General features: G+C 53.6%; 1 protein-coding gene across 1 annotated transcript; it reads left to right on the top strand.

The window, feature by feature from the left end:
* The first annotated feature begins 3,783 nt into the window (after positions 1–3,783).
* On the top strand, positions 3,784–5,118 carry phlda2 (pleckstrin homology-like domain, family A, member 2). The gene is made up of 2 exons (XM_011493147.4): positions 3,784–4,754; positions 4,837–5,118. The coding sequence occupies exon 1, from the start codon at positions 4,293–4,295 to the stop codon at positions 4,707–4,709; it is 417 nt and encodes a 138-aa protein (XP_011491449.1). The 5' UTR covers positions 3,784–4,292; the 3' UTR covers positions 4,710–4,754; positions 4,837–5,118.
* Positions 5,119–14,467: the final 9,349 nt, after the last annotated feature.

Below are 14,467 nucleotides of genomic sequence, written 5' to 3'. Positions count from 1 at the left end.
GACGTTCTGTGTGTGTGACGTTCTGACGGGGGCGAAGGCAGAACCACCGCCGCCTTTTCCCTCTGAATGGATGGGGGGGGCAGATTTTTGCTTTTTAATAACAAAGATCAAAGGAACCTCCTGTCGTTTGTTTTTCATTCAACGTCTGTATTTTCTGAACATTTTCCTTAAGTGGAAGTTTGATTTGATGTGTTTTTCCTAAAGTGAAGCCGATTTCAGCCGCGTCAGAAGCTTTTATCACCTTCACCTGGCAGGCTGTGGCTCAAACACACATGAGTGTTCATTAGAAATGAATGGGGATGGGGGGGCATGATGGGTTCAGCATCAGGGGGAGGGGGTCAGAGAACCTCAGCTGCAGCGTTCTTAACGCGGGATATGTGAAACGGTTAATGTTGAATGGAAGAAGGAGACTTTTCTGCTCCACCTGCCGGATGTGTCCGCCGGTGTTACACCTGCCCCCACAGAGGAGGCCTCTGGGAGGGGGGCCTTCTTCAGGCCGAGCACATCCGCGGCAGCAAAGCCACCTGGAGGAGCAGAACAAGAGCTGCATTCTGCTGCAGCTTCATCCTGAAGTCTTCCTCTGAGCTGCAGCTGCCTCCTTTGAGTCCAAACGATGGGGGTAAAAACGGGGGCGCTTTGTCCTGCTGCTGCTCCAACGGAGCGTTCACCAGACTCCAGCTTTTCATCCAAACCTCTGAGATAAAAACCAGGAGGATGCTTTCAGGCGTCTTGGCGGTAAAGACCTTCCTTGTTCCGTCTGAGCTGCTTCAAACGGCGGCGCCGTGTGGGAACGTCGGCCTCAGGACACACCTGTGCAGATTTCTGAATGGAGAGCGGATGAGGCGTGTTCAGTCTGAGTCACGCCACTCTGCTCGGCTCGGAGGTTACAAAAGTGCAGCGCGGCTGGAAATGGCAGCGGGTTTGACCTGCAGGTCAAACGGAACCAAAGTCCAGTTCACACGTCGGAGATCAGATCAGTGAACTGAAACCAAGTGCTGAGTAGAATGAGAAACTCCTGGGTTCTGTCGGGTTTCCTGACGTAGAAACACTGAAGGTTCAGAGGGGAACTGCTCAGACTCTAACCTGGACCGCGAGGCCTGACTGGTAAGCAGGTTTGGACAGTGAAGCTTCTTCCCACCTCCGATTAGATCAGGGAGGATTCTTGGTTTATCGGGACGGTTGAGGGGGAACGGTGAACGCTGCATTCCTGTCACTCAGAGGGACTGCATGCTCGCCATTCCTTCTGCCGCCAAGAGCCAACTCCTGGACTCCTCAAGGAACTGTCGGCTGACGGAGCTGACGCGTCGCCTGAAGGAGGTGCGGCGGCCTGGCTCGCACACCCTGGGGGGCTTTTTCAAAAGGTCCTGGGGGGTTGAGACAATAACAGCACATTTACTGCTCTCAGCATTTGATCAACACAAACGACGGCTCCTCCTGTGAAACAGACAAGTCTGAGCAGCTCCTGGATTCAAACCCAGATGACAACGTGCACAGCAGCAGGCTGACCGCGAGCTGCACAGCAAAAGGCAGAAAAATCACCATAAAATCGAAAGAAAAACCAACAAGAAGTTAAAAGAAATTCAACTAAACAGAAAAAGGGTTCCTCCAGACCGGTGAAGACTGATCTAGACCATAATAGTCATAATAGCATGACGAGTCAAAAGATGAAGATGTAACAGACCCAACACTGATCCCTGGGGGACACCACAAGGGAGAGGAAGTTAATTTACTCAGTATACGGATAGAAAGTATACTTAAGGACCATGAATGTGTCATGGAGGAAGGAAACGTATTGAATGCTTCAGATTAAACTGAGATTTTTAGGTTTACTGTTTATCCATGTCCATTTTCTCAGCCTGCTGCCATCACGGAGCTGGACCTGTGGTGGGATTCACACTCCCACTCCCACTCGGGACAATTAGGAGTAGTAACTGTGGGAGGAAGCAGGAGACAACCCACACAGAGGGTCTGAACCAAAGGGGCCTTCTTTGCTGCGAGGGGAGAACGCTAACCACTGCACCACCGTGCCGCACACAATATGCAGACAGTATACAATATATAGTACACTAACATAGGCTACAAAACCTCCACCAGGATCTGGGTCATCAGTATTAGAAGGTCTGAGGAACCAGAACAGCTGAACAAGAACTTTAACCCTTTAAGGATCCTAAGGTGATGTTTCAGCAACAGAACCCCGATGGAAACTGAAGTCCAAATGTCAGAATTGCTCTCAGAGCAGAAAAGCAGCCAGAATTCTCCTAAATCTGTCAGTTGTCACCTGGGTAAGCGTGCACTTCCTCCTCAGCAGCGTCTCGCCCTCTGCAAACATTTGCTCTTTTTCCCACGCTGGAGAATGCCGGCCCGGCTGCCACACGGGGCTTATCAGAACAAAGCCTGGAATAGCTGCCGAGTGTCAACACAAAGGCATGTCACCAGCAGCCCCACAGGAGGCGTGTGCGTGCAGCTGCTACCTGCAGAGTCTGCCTGTCCGTCATCCATCCTCCCTCGCCACGCCAGACCCCGTCACAGAAGCAGCAGGGTGGGGCCGCTGGAGAGAACCTGACAGGAGGAACCTTCTGCTGGGCAGCCACAGAGACGTTCCTCCGAACCATCTGAGACCTAAACTGTTCCTTCACCCTCTCAGCGCCTTTTGTTTGCACAGCCCCACCTGTCTGGCCCTCATCCACCTTCCCTGCAGTGTTTCCATCGGGGCATGATGCAGCAAGACAAAGAGGATCCTGATCTGATCCTGATCCTGATCCTGACCAGGTCATCACAGTCGGTCCATGTCACTGATCAGACATTGAGATTGCCAAAACAGAAAACTAAAGTTTCTTAGAAATGTAGAAAAGCTTGACATCAGGGATGAGTCCTAGGACCTCACATCTTAGCAGATTTCCAGCTAAAAGGTTTCAGGAAGACTTTCGTCCCTCAAAGCCTTCAGGTCCTTCTCTGGCTGTCATGTGGCAGGCGTTTCTTCACCACGCTCTGCTCTCAGTGCTGCAGAACAGGAGCAGGTTCACTGGGTTTGGTTTGCTGTGACTCACAGTAAACGTGTCCTGACACGACTCCCAAACTCTTTCTGCTCCTTCCACCTGCTGCCACACCCGTGTGTGCTCAGACCCCTGTGGAGGAGCAGACACCTGACCCCCAGACTCCTCCTGGGTTCAAACCGTCCCCTGAGGGCGCAGCTGGTGTGTTATCAGCTTCCTCTTTGGGTTTGTTTGGTCTGCAGGAAGGCGGTGAGCCCGCTGGTTTGACCCTGAGGTCGCCACAACACACCTCCAGATCCACCTGCTGCAGACAAACCTGAGCGCTCCCACAAATTTGATCTGTTGAGTTTGACTTGAATGAAAACTCGGAGGATCTTGTTCCACAGTAAACATCATTAGTGCCACCGTCTGCTGCACCTCCTTTTGCCAAACAGCAAAGTAATCTTTACAGCCCAGAGGAGAAGCCTCTGAGGGGGAGGAAGGTGGAGAGGAGGCGCGGCGCTCCTGTGGGCTCTGAGCTCATACAGCCTCTACAGCGCAGGAGGGACCTCTTTCATGGATCCTCAGACAGGACAGATGACCCTGACCACACCCACACAGGATGATGTCATTGTTATCTAGTCCTTTCATTGGCTCCAAGGTTCATGTTCAGAAATGGACTTTATTATCTCTTTTCTTAAAAGACGATGGAACATTTTAGCTGAACTTAAGAGATTCTGTCTTTAAGTAACCAGAGCAAATGGGACCGGAAGTGATGAGGAGTCCTGTCAACTCTTCATCATAACAGGAGAGAATCTGCTCTTTTTATTTGTCAAAAACACAACAGAAGAGACAAAAGAACACAAGCAGTAAAATAAATAAGTTTTTACAGAAATGTTAAAGTTGAAATCCTAAAGGACGCTGTGAAAAAACGCTTTTCCTGTTTTAGACCTCATTCTCCGCGGATGGAAGAACAGAAACTATCATGTGGAGCTTTCCCTTCACGCGCCCTCTTTCCGGCTGCGCGCGCACATCAGCTGACAAACACTGAAACATGCGGGTCAGTGATTAACGCCCGGGCGGCGTACTTTGCTCCACGGTTGGACTTCTTCCTCTCTGCGCCCAGGCTTCCGCCCACTCTCTGCCGCAACTGTTGATGCAAATTTCACACCACGTGACGTGGGCGGGAAGAAGAGGAGCGCATAAACTCGGCCGCTCCTCCTGGTCCATTCACAGCCGCGCTCTGGATTACTCCACCTCTGCAGAGAAGCTCCACCGTCCGGAGACGCCGTCTGAACGCGGGGCCGCTGCGCGTAAAGGATGAAAATGTCCGCGGCGGAGATCAGCCAGGTCCTCAAGGAGGGAGAGCTGGAGAAGAGGAGCGACAGCCTGCTCCAGTTCTGGAAGAGGAAGACGTGCGTCCTGACCACGGACAGCCTCAACATCTACGCCGACACGCAGAAGCGATCCAAGGGCAAGGAGCTGAAGCTGCAGTCCATCAAGAAGGTGGACTGCGTGGAGCGCACCGGCAAGTTCATCTACTTCACCATCGTCACCACAGACAACAAAGAGATCGACTTCCGGTGCTCCGGGGAGGAGAACTGCTGGAACGCCGTGATCACCATGGCCCTGATCGACTACAAGAACAAGAAGGCCATTCAGGACTTTAAAACGCGCCAGGACACCGAGAGCGCGTCGCCCGGTCAGCAGGAGAGGCGCATGGCGCGAGCGCCTTGAGCCGCGAGCGAGCGCGCGGGCGGGCGGTCAGCCGCTCCTAATATGGTAAGACCCGCGGAGGATTCACGGCTGTTCCGCGGCGGCGCTGACGCGTCCTTCACTAACGAGCCGCCTTTTGCCCGTCCAGCAACACTGTGGACCACGGGTTACCCGGACCAAAGGGAGGACGAGGTCATCCGGTCCAGAGATGAAGGACTGTTGGACTGAAACCCCGGAGAACCGGAGGAAACGGACGTCCAGGAGCTCCAAACGGACTGAACTCCAGCTGCCGACGTGATTTCATGTTAGCTCTCTGGGGACAAATAACTTCTCCAATCATGATGGGAGTTATGGTTTTACTGCAAACACTTTCTACTTTAAATTATTGACTATTTGTATTTATTTAAATAAATATCCAGCTTTTTAACAACTCCGTTGTCCTGTTTGGTGTTTTGAATGTGACGCTTTATTAACGGCGGTCATGTGGGCGGAAGCCGCCATCTTTCCTTGATGAATGCCAGACATGGGGGGGGGGGGCAGGAAAGTCCCTCTCAGCTGGAATGTCACACTCCTCCTTCACTGGGAGGCTTTGAGCTTGAGTCATGGCTGATAAGCAGCAGGACACTTGAAAGGCGCAGCGTCTTTGAACACACCTGCTTTGAGGTGTGGTGCGTTTACTGCCCTCTCTGGAATCTCAGGAGGAAGAAAAAGCTTCTGGGCTTCAGTGAAGCCGTCGTTGGAGAGGATGAGCTCTACACAGGAGTGCCGCTTTTACATCACTGCCATTATCGCTCCCATCTGTGTCAGCGGAAATGACTCACAACTGCTGCTGCAGTAAAACCATCATGAAGCGACTTCAAACAACACGTATGATGTTTTTGATCCGGGTCTTCAAACCAACACGTATGATGTTTTTGATCCGGGTCTTCAAACCAACACGTATGATGTTTTTGATCCGGGTCTTCAAACCAACACGTATGATGTTTTTGATCCGGGTCTTCAAACCAACACGTATGATGTTTTTGATCCGGGTCTTCAAACTAACACGTATGTTTCGGCTGCAGCACGTGGGCAGAAGACACTTTGCTCTGAAACTGCTCAAATATCAATCCTTTCATGAAGAGCGGCACAGAGGGAGGAAACCACACCGATGCACGCCGAGAGGTCAGAGGTCACGGAACCGCATCGCCAAGAACATTGAGGCATTTGAAAGCCCCCCCCCCCCCCCCCCCCTTCACGTTGGTGCAGCTTTGAAGTGGGATCATGAACGCATCAAAGGCTCCATCAGTGGAGCCGTACGGGAGGAGACTGGCCTAAAAATACCGCCGCACACATCGGCACCTCAGTCAATTTACACGAGGGCAGCTGTGACCCGGGGGGTGGGGGTGGGGGCTGTTTGTGACCGGGTTCTCCAGTGAGCCAACATGAGGACATACAGGAAGTCCAGAGCATCTTCTCCCTGAGCAGCTCCTGAGACATCACACAGGTTCTGATCCATACAGGTTCTGGTTCTACACAAGTTCTGGTTCCGCTGAGGTTCTGACCCACTCAGGTCCTCATTCTCTTCTCTCTGATGTTTGTGTGATTGACACTTTGACCTCTGAACCCGTTCAGTGTGGTTCTCCTGGTTCTCCATGAGCTTCACACTCCTGATCAAAGGCGGTTAGACACTTAAAGCAAAACTGCTGATTCTCCAATCACAGACGGTTCTAGAGCCTAAAGCGGCAGAGGTCAGGGCCGCGCAGAGGTCGGCCTCATGCAAAGGTCGGCGTCATGCAGAGGTCGGCGTCATGCAGAGGTCGGCGCCATACAGAGGTCGGCCTCATGCAGAGGTCGGCCTCATGCAGAGGTCGGCGTCATGCAGAGGTCGGCCTCATGCAGAGGTCAGGGCCGCGCAGAGGTCGGCCTCATGCAAAGGTCGGCGTCATGCAGAGGTCGGCGTCATGCAGAGGTCGGCGCCATACAGAGGTCGGCCTCATGCAGAGGTCGGCCTCATGCAGAGGTGGCGTCATGCAGAGGTCGGCCTCATGCAGAGGTCAGGGCCGCGCAGAGGTCGGCCTCATGCAAAGGTCGGCGTCATGCAGAGGTCGGCGCCATGCAGAGGTCAGGGCCGCGCAGAGGTCGGCCTCATGCAAAGGTCGGCGTCATGCAGAGGTCGGCGCCATGCAGAGGTCAGGGCCGCGCAGAGGTCGGCCTCATGCAAAGGTCGGCCTCATGCAGAGGTCGGCCTCATGCAGAGGTCGGCCTCATGCAGAGGTCGGCGTCATGCAGAGGTCAGTGTCATGCAGAGGTCGACGCCATGCAGAGGTCGGCCTCATGCAGAGGTCGGCCTCATGCAGAGGTCGGCCTCATGCAGAGGTCGGCCTCATGCAGAGGTCGGCGTCATGCAGAGGTCAGTGTCATGCAGAGGTCGGCGTCATGCAGGGGTCAGGGCCGCGCAGAGGTCAGCCTCATGCAAAGGTCGGCGTCATGCAGAGGTCGGCCTCATGCAGAGGTCAGTGTCATGCAGAGGTCGACGCCATGCAGAGGTCGGCCTCATGCAGAGGTCGGCCTCATGCAGAGGTCGGCCTCATGCAGAGGTCGACGCCATGCAGAGGTCGGCCTCATGCAGAGGTCGGCCTCATGCAGAGGTCGGCCTCATGCAGAGGTCAGTGTCATGCAGAGGTCGGCGTCATGCAGGGGTCAGGGCCGCGCAGAGGTCAGCCTCATGCAAAGGTCGGCGTCATGCAGAGGTCAGTATCATGCAGAGGTCGGCGTCATGCAGAGGTCGGCCTCATGCAGAGGTCGGCCTCATGCAGAGGTCGGCCTAATGCAGAGGTTAGTGTCATGCAGAGGTCGGCCTCATGCAGAGGTCGGCGTCATGCAGAGGTCGGCGTCATGCAGAGGTCGGCCTCATGCAGAGGTCGGCCTCATGCAGAGGTCGGCCTCATGCAGAGGTCGGCCTCATGCAGAGGTCGGCGTCATGCAGAGGTCAGTGTCATGCAGAGGTCGGCGTCATGCAGGGGTCAGGGCCGCGCAGAGGTCAGCCTCATGCAAAGGTCGGCGTCATGCAGAGGTCGGCGTCATGCAGAGGTCGGCCTCATGCAGAGGTCGGCGCCATGCAGAGGTCGACGCCATGCAGAGGTCAGGGCCGCGCAGATGTCGGCCTCATGCAAAGGTCGGCGTCATGCAGAGGTCGGCGCCATGCAGAGGTCAGGGCCGCGCAGAGGTCGGCCTCATGCAAAGGTCGGCGTCATGCAGAGGTCGGCGCCATGCAGAGGTCAGGGCCGCGCAGAGGTCGGCCTCATGCAAAGGTCGGCCTCATGCAGAGGTCGGCCTCATGCAGAGGTCGGCCTCATGCAGAGGTCGGCCTCATGCAGAGGTCAGTGTCATGCAGAGGTCGACGCCATGCAGAGGTCGACGCCATGCAGAGGTCGGCCTCATGCAGAGGTCGGCCTCATGCAGAGGTCGGCCTCATGCAGAGGTCGGCGTCATGCAGGGGTCAGGGCCGCGCAGAGGTCAGCCTCATGCAAAGGTCGGCGTCATGCAGAGGTCGGCCTCATGCATAGGTCGGCGTCATGCAGAGGTCGACGCCATGCAGAGGTCGGCCTCATGCAGAGGTCGGCGTCATGCAGAGGTCGGCGTCATGCAGAGGTCGGCATCATGCAGAGGTCAGTATCATGCAGAGGTCGGCGTCATGCAGAGGTCGGCCTCATGCAGAGGTCGGCCTCATGCAGAGGTCGGCCTAATGCAGAGGTTAGTGTCATGCAGAGGTCGGCCTCATGCAGAGGTCGGCGTCATGCAGAGGTCGGCGTCATGCAGAGGTCGGCCTCATGCAGAGGTCGGCCTCATGCAGAGGTCGGCCTCATGCAGAGGTCGGCGTCATGCAGAGGTCAGTGTCATGCAGAGGTCGGCGTCATGCAGGGGTCAGGGCCGCGCAGAGGTCAGCCTCATGCAAAGGTCGGCGTCATGCAGAGGTCAGTGTCATGCAGAGGTCGGCGTCATGCAGAGGTCGGCCTCATGCAGAGGTTGGCCTCATGCAAAGGTCGGCGTCATGCAGAGGTCGGCCTCATGCAGAGGTCGGCCTCATGCAGAGGTCGGCGTCATGCAGAGGTCGACGCCATGCAGAGGTCGGCCTCATGCAGAGGTTGGCCTCATGCAGAGGTCGGCCTCATGCAGAGGTCGACGCCATGCAGAGGTCGGCCTCATGCAGAGGTCGGCCTCATGCAGAGGTCGGCGTCATGCAGAGGTCGGCCTCATGCAGAGGTCGGCCTCATGCAGAGGTCGGCCTCATGCAGAGGTCGGCCTCATGCAGAGGTCGGCCTCATGCAAAGGTCGGCGTCATGCAGAGGTCGGCCTCATGCAGAGGGCGGCGTCATGCAGAGGTCGGCGTCATGCAGAGGTCAGTGTCATGCAGAGGTCGGCCTCATGCAGAGGTCGGCCTCATGCAGAGGTCGGCCTCATGCAGAGGTTGGCCTCATGCAAAGGTCGGCCTCATGCAAAGGTCGGCGTCATGCAGAGGTCGGCCTCATGCAGAGGGCGGCGTCATGCAGAGGTCGGCCTCATGCAGAGGTCGGCCTCATGCAGAGGTCGGCCTCATGCAGAGGTCGGCGTCATGCAGAGGTCAGTGTCATGCAGAGGTCGGCGTCATGCAGGGGTCAGGGCCGCGCAGAGGTCAGCCTCATGCAAAGGTCGGCGTCATGCAGAGGTCAGTGTCATGCAGAGGTCGGCGTCATGCAGAGGTCGGCCTCATGCAGAGGTTGGCCTCATGCAGAGGTTGGCCTCATGCAAAGGTCGGCGTCATGCAGAGGTCGGCCTCATGCAAAGGTCGGCGTCATGCAGAGGTCAGTGTCATGCAGAGGTCGGCGTCATGCAGAGGTCGGCCTCATGCAGAGGTTGGCCTCATGCAGAGGTTGGCCTCATGCAAAGGTCGGCGTCATGCAGAGGTCGGCCTCATGCAAAGGTCGGCGTCATGCAGAGGTCAGTGTCATGCAGAGGTCGGCGTCATGCAGAGGTCGGCCTCATGCAGAGGTCGGCCTCATGCAGAGGTCGGCGTCATGCAGAGGTCGGCGTCATGCAGAGGTCGGCCTCATGCAGAGGTTGGCCTCATGCAAAGGTCGGCGTCATGCAGAGGTCGGCGTCATGCAGAGGTCGGCCTCATGCAGAGGTCGGCCTCATGCAGAGGTCGGCCTCATGCAGAGGTCGGCCTCATGCAGAGGTTGGCCTCATGCAAAGGTCGGCGTCATGCAGAGGTCGGCGTCATGCAGAGGTCTGCAGGTGTGAAGGTCACGTCTTCATCATCTGCAGGTGGGTGTGAAGGTCACGTCTTCATCATCTGCAGGTGTGAAGGTCACGTCTTCATCATCTGCAGGTGTGAAGGTCACGTCTTCATCATCTGCAGGTGTGAAGGTCACGTCTTCATCATCTGCAGGTGTGAAGGTCACGTCTTCATCATCTGCAGGTGGGTGTGAAGGTCACATCTTCATCATCTAAAGGTGTGAAGGTCACGTCTTCATCATCTGCAGGTGTGAAGGTCACGTCTTCATCATCTGCAGGTGTGAAGGTCACGTCTTCATCATCTGCAGGTGGGTGTGAAGGTCACATCTTCATCATCTAAAGGTGTGAAGGTCACGTCTTCATCATCTGCAGGTGTGAAGGTCACGTCTTCATCATCTGCAGGTGTGAAGGTCACGTCTTCATCACCTGCAGGTGTGAAGGTCACGTCTTCATCATCTGCAGGTGTGAAGGTCACGTCTTCATCATCTGCAGGTGTGAAGGTCACGTCTTCATCATCTAAAGGTGTGAAGGTCACGTCTTCATCATCTGCAGGTGTGAAAGTCGCGTCTTCATCATCTGCAGGTGTGAAGGTCACGTCTTCATCATCTGCAGGTGTGAAGGTCACGTCTTCATCATCTGCAGGTGTGAAGGTCACGTCTTCATCATCTGCAGGTGTGAAGGTCACGTCTTCATCATCTAAAGGTGTGAAGGTCACGTCTTCATCATCTGTGTCCTCCTGTCGTCTCGTCTGGACAATCAAACTCGTTAAAGAGCCGAACAGGTCTTTCCCGCTCATTCCTGTGTTCATTTCGGTTTTGTCTCACTACAGGAAGGAAGTGCAAAGATTTTCTGAATGAATGTGGATGAACATGCAGGTACAGGTGCTGACACGTGTACCATCCCCCCCCTCCAGAGTAAACCATGACACTGTAAGGAGCCGCTTTCAGGCACAAAGTGTCAGAGAAACGTTCTGGTTTCTGGAAGGTACCTGATTCTGACATATGACCCCCCCCCACCACCACCACCACCACCACCTGAGGGGTCTCAGGTGTAGGTGTGGAGGTCTTTCTGGGGGGGTGTTTGTCAAGTATGAATGCTCCAGACACTCTTGGGGGGGGGGGGTTGCTGGTCCTGAAACTGAATCCTCTGTGAGTCTGATGCCGGAGCAGTGCTGGCGGTGTTTGGAGGCTGTAAAGGACACGGGGGGGTCGGGTGGATGGTTGGGTAATGAGTCATTGGAGCCGACTTCAAAGCTGCTCTCTAACTCTGCCTGTGGATGGAGGAGCGGCGTGGGCGGAGCCAGCACAGAACGCTCACTGTGACACACACAATAACATACACACTGTAAGGGGGGGTTGGACAATAACGTCTTCTGTTTTGGAGAAAAATAAGATTTTTAAGTTTAAAGACAAGCAAACAACAACAATTTATGAACAACAAACACACAACAGGAAAACGTGTTACACTGTAGTGACACAAAAGTAAAACGATTTTTACGCCATCCAGGGAGAATTTCTGATCAGAGTATCTCTGAGGTTTTTGTACTATAATGACCTCAGTTTTTTCTGGAGGAGGTCATTAATTGTCATCCAGGTCTTGATGTCTCTGATGCAGGCGTTCAGTTTCTCTATCTGGTCATTCTGGTCAGGCTTCATGGATAAATACAACTGCGTATCAACGGCATAACAATGAAAATGAATGCTGTGTTTCCTGATTATGTTTCGTAGGAAGCATGGAGATCAGTGTTTTTCAACCTTTTTTGAGCCTCGGCACACTTTAACCTTGTCAGAAATCCTGCGGTACACCAGCATAAAAAACATCAATAAAAAGTAGAAACTCATAGTCTGCATTGATCCACAGTCCCTCCATGATCTCACGTGCATTTTTGTGATAATTGTGGGAGAAAAAGCTGGAAGCTGCAGCTGTTTTTTCTAAAAGATGTAATAAAAGTTAAGTTAGAAGATTTAAAGACGTTTAACAGGGAAGACTTTTGTGCGCTGAGACGCTGTCACTTCAACCCAATGCATCATGGGAGATGTAGTGATGGCAGACAGACTAGCGTCTCTGAGCTTCATTTTTTTGTTCACTTCACTCTGCCCACGGTCTGACACCAGATTCTGTGGAAAGACGAGCTTTAGCTGGTATTTCTGTTAGAACTGAGAGACTTTATGAGCAGAATCAGAACAAGGAAGTGAAGACTTTAACCACTTCTGATTGGTCAGACTGATGACATGTGATTAAGCCTTCAAGAATGATTGGTGGAGACAGTTAAAGGGGCGGGACTTTTCCTAAAACAGTTATAGCTGCAGCTAAATCGCTGTACCGTCATTCTTATCAAAATGTCTTTAATAGAATCAAATAAACACAAAAAAAAATATTTATGATCTTTCATATTCTTAACTACTCGGTGTTTTATCAGGATGTTTGGATGAACACAGAGCTGAAATCCTGGAGATGGAAATGTTTTTAGATCAGTGAATGAGGGAAATTTTCCACGGCACACTGGATGAAAAACACTGATGTAGATCATAAACATGATGGGTCCTAAAACTGAACCCTGTGGGACTCACACACACACAGACACAGACTCACACACACACAGATTAAAACACACAGACACACACACACACAGACACAGACTCACACACACACAGACACAGACTCACACACACACAGATTAAAACACACAGACACAGACTCACACACACAGACACACACACACACAGACACACACACATACACAGTCCCCCCCACACACAGACACAGACTCACCCACACGCACACACACAGACACACACACATACACAGTCCCCCCCACACACAGACACAGACTCACACACACACAGACACAGACTCACACACACAGATTAAAACACACAGACACAGACTCACACACAGACACACACACACACAGACTCACCCACACGCACACACACAGACACACACACATACACAGTCCCCCCCACACACAGACACAGACTCACACACACACAGACACAGACTCACACACACAGATTAAAACACACAGACACAGACTCACACACAGACACACACACACACAGACTCACACACACACACAGACACACACACATACACAGTCCCCCACACACACAGACACAGACTCACACACACACAGACACAGACTCACACACACACAGATTAAAACACACAGACACAGACTCACACACAGACACACACAGACACAGACTCACACACACACAGACACACACACACACACACACATACACAGTCCCCCCCACACACAGACTCACACACACACACACACACACACACACATATACAGTCCCCCACACACACAGACACAGACTCACACAGACACACACACAGACACACACCCACACACATACACAGTCCCCCACACACACAGACACAGACTCACACAGACACAGACTCACACACACACACACACACAGACACAGACTCACACACACACAGATTAAAACACACAGACACACACAGACACACACATACACAGTCCCCCACAGACACAGACTCACACACACACAGACACAGACTCACACACACACAGATTAAAACACACAGACACACACACATACACAGTCCCCCACACACACAGACTCACACACACACACACACAGACACACACACACACAGACACACACACACACACACCGACACACACACAGACACCCACACATACACTGTCCCTCACACACACAGACACATACTCACACAGACACACACATTCAAACAAAAACAGAGTTTTTTAACACTTGGGTTTATTTCTTAACAAAAGTCATCTTAAGAAGGCCTCCAGAACGTTGGAGAGCTTTGACTCTGTGAGTCAGCCCCCACCCCCACCCCACCAGCAGCTGCTTCAGCAGGCCAACGTTTCTTCTACCCCCATGAAAGGAGGATGAAGCCAAACATCTGTCACCTGCACCAAAGCATCTGAACATGTCCGCAGGAGGAACGACTGATGACAGCCCCCCCCCCCCCCCCCCCCCACACACACACACACCTCCTTGCTCCCCCCTCATGAAACAGTGGAGCTGCGGGACAAGCCTCGGCAGGAGCAGCACCCCCACACCGAGACAGGAGGTGCTTGATCTGATCTGCCACGGGTCAGGCTGCCTGTCTGCACACGCTCACAGCCCACTTCCTGCCACCTTCATCTCATGAGGTGGGCGGTTGGCATGGCAACAGACAGCCACACGTTTCCATACATGTGGTAAGAAAAGCTTTTGCTCTGAGAGGAAGCCTGAAAACTGAAGACCTCCAGACGGAGAGAACATGCTTCCAGAAACAAGCTGGAAGAAAGAGGGAGTTTTCCCCTGAAGGACTCTGACAGAGGAATAGACCACCCCCAGTAAGATGGGGGGGGGGGGTTCTGTAGTTAGACTACTCCCAGTGAGATGGGGGGGGGGGTTCTGTAGTTAGACTACTCCCAGTGAGATGGGGGGGGGGGGTTCTGTAGTTAGACTACTCCCAGTAAGATGGGGGGGGGGGGGGGTTCTGTAGTTAGACTACTCCCAGTGAGA

This window comes from Oryzias latipes, chromosome 6, assembly GCF_053564925.1.
Source record: "Oryzias latipes strain Hd-rR chromosome 6, Olatipes_Hd-rR_3.1".
NCBI classification, from domain to species: Eukaryota; Metazoa; Chordata; class Actinopteri; order Beloniformes; family Adrianichthyidae; genus Oryzias; species Oryzias latipes.
This window is presented reverse-complemented; position numbering and strand designations above follow the sequence as displayed.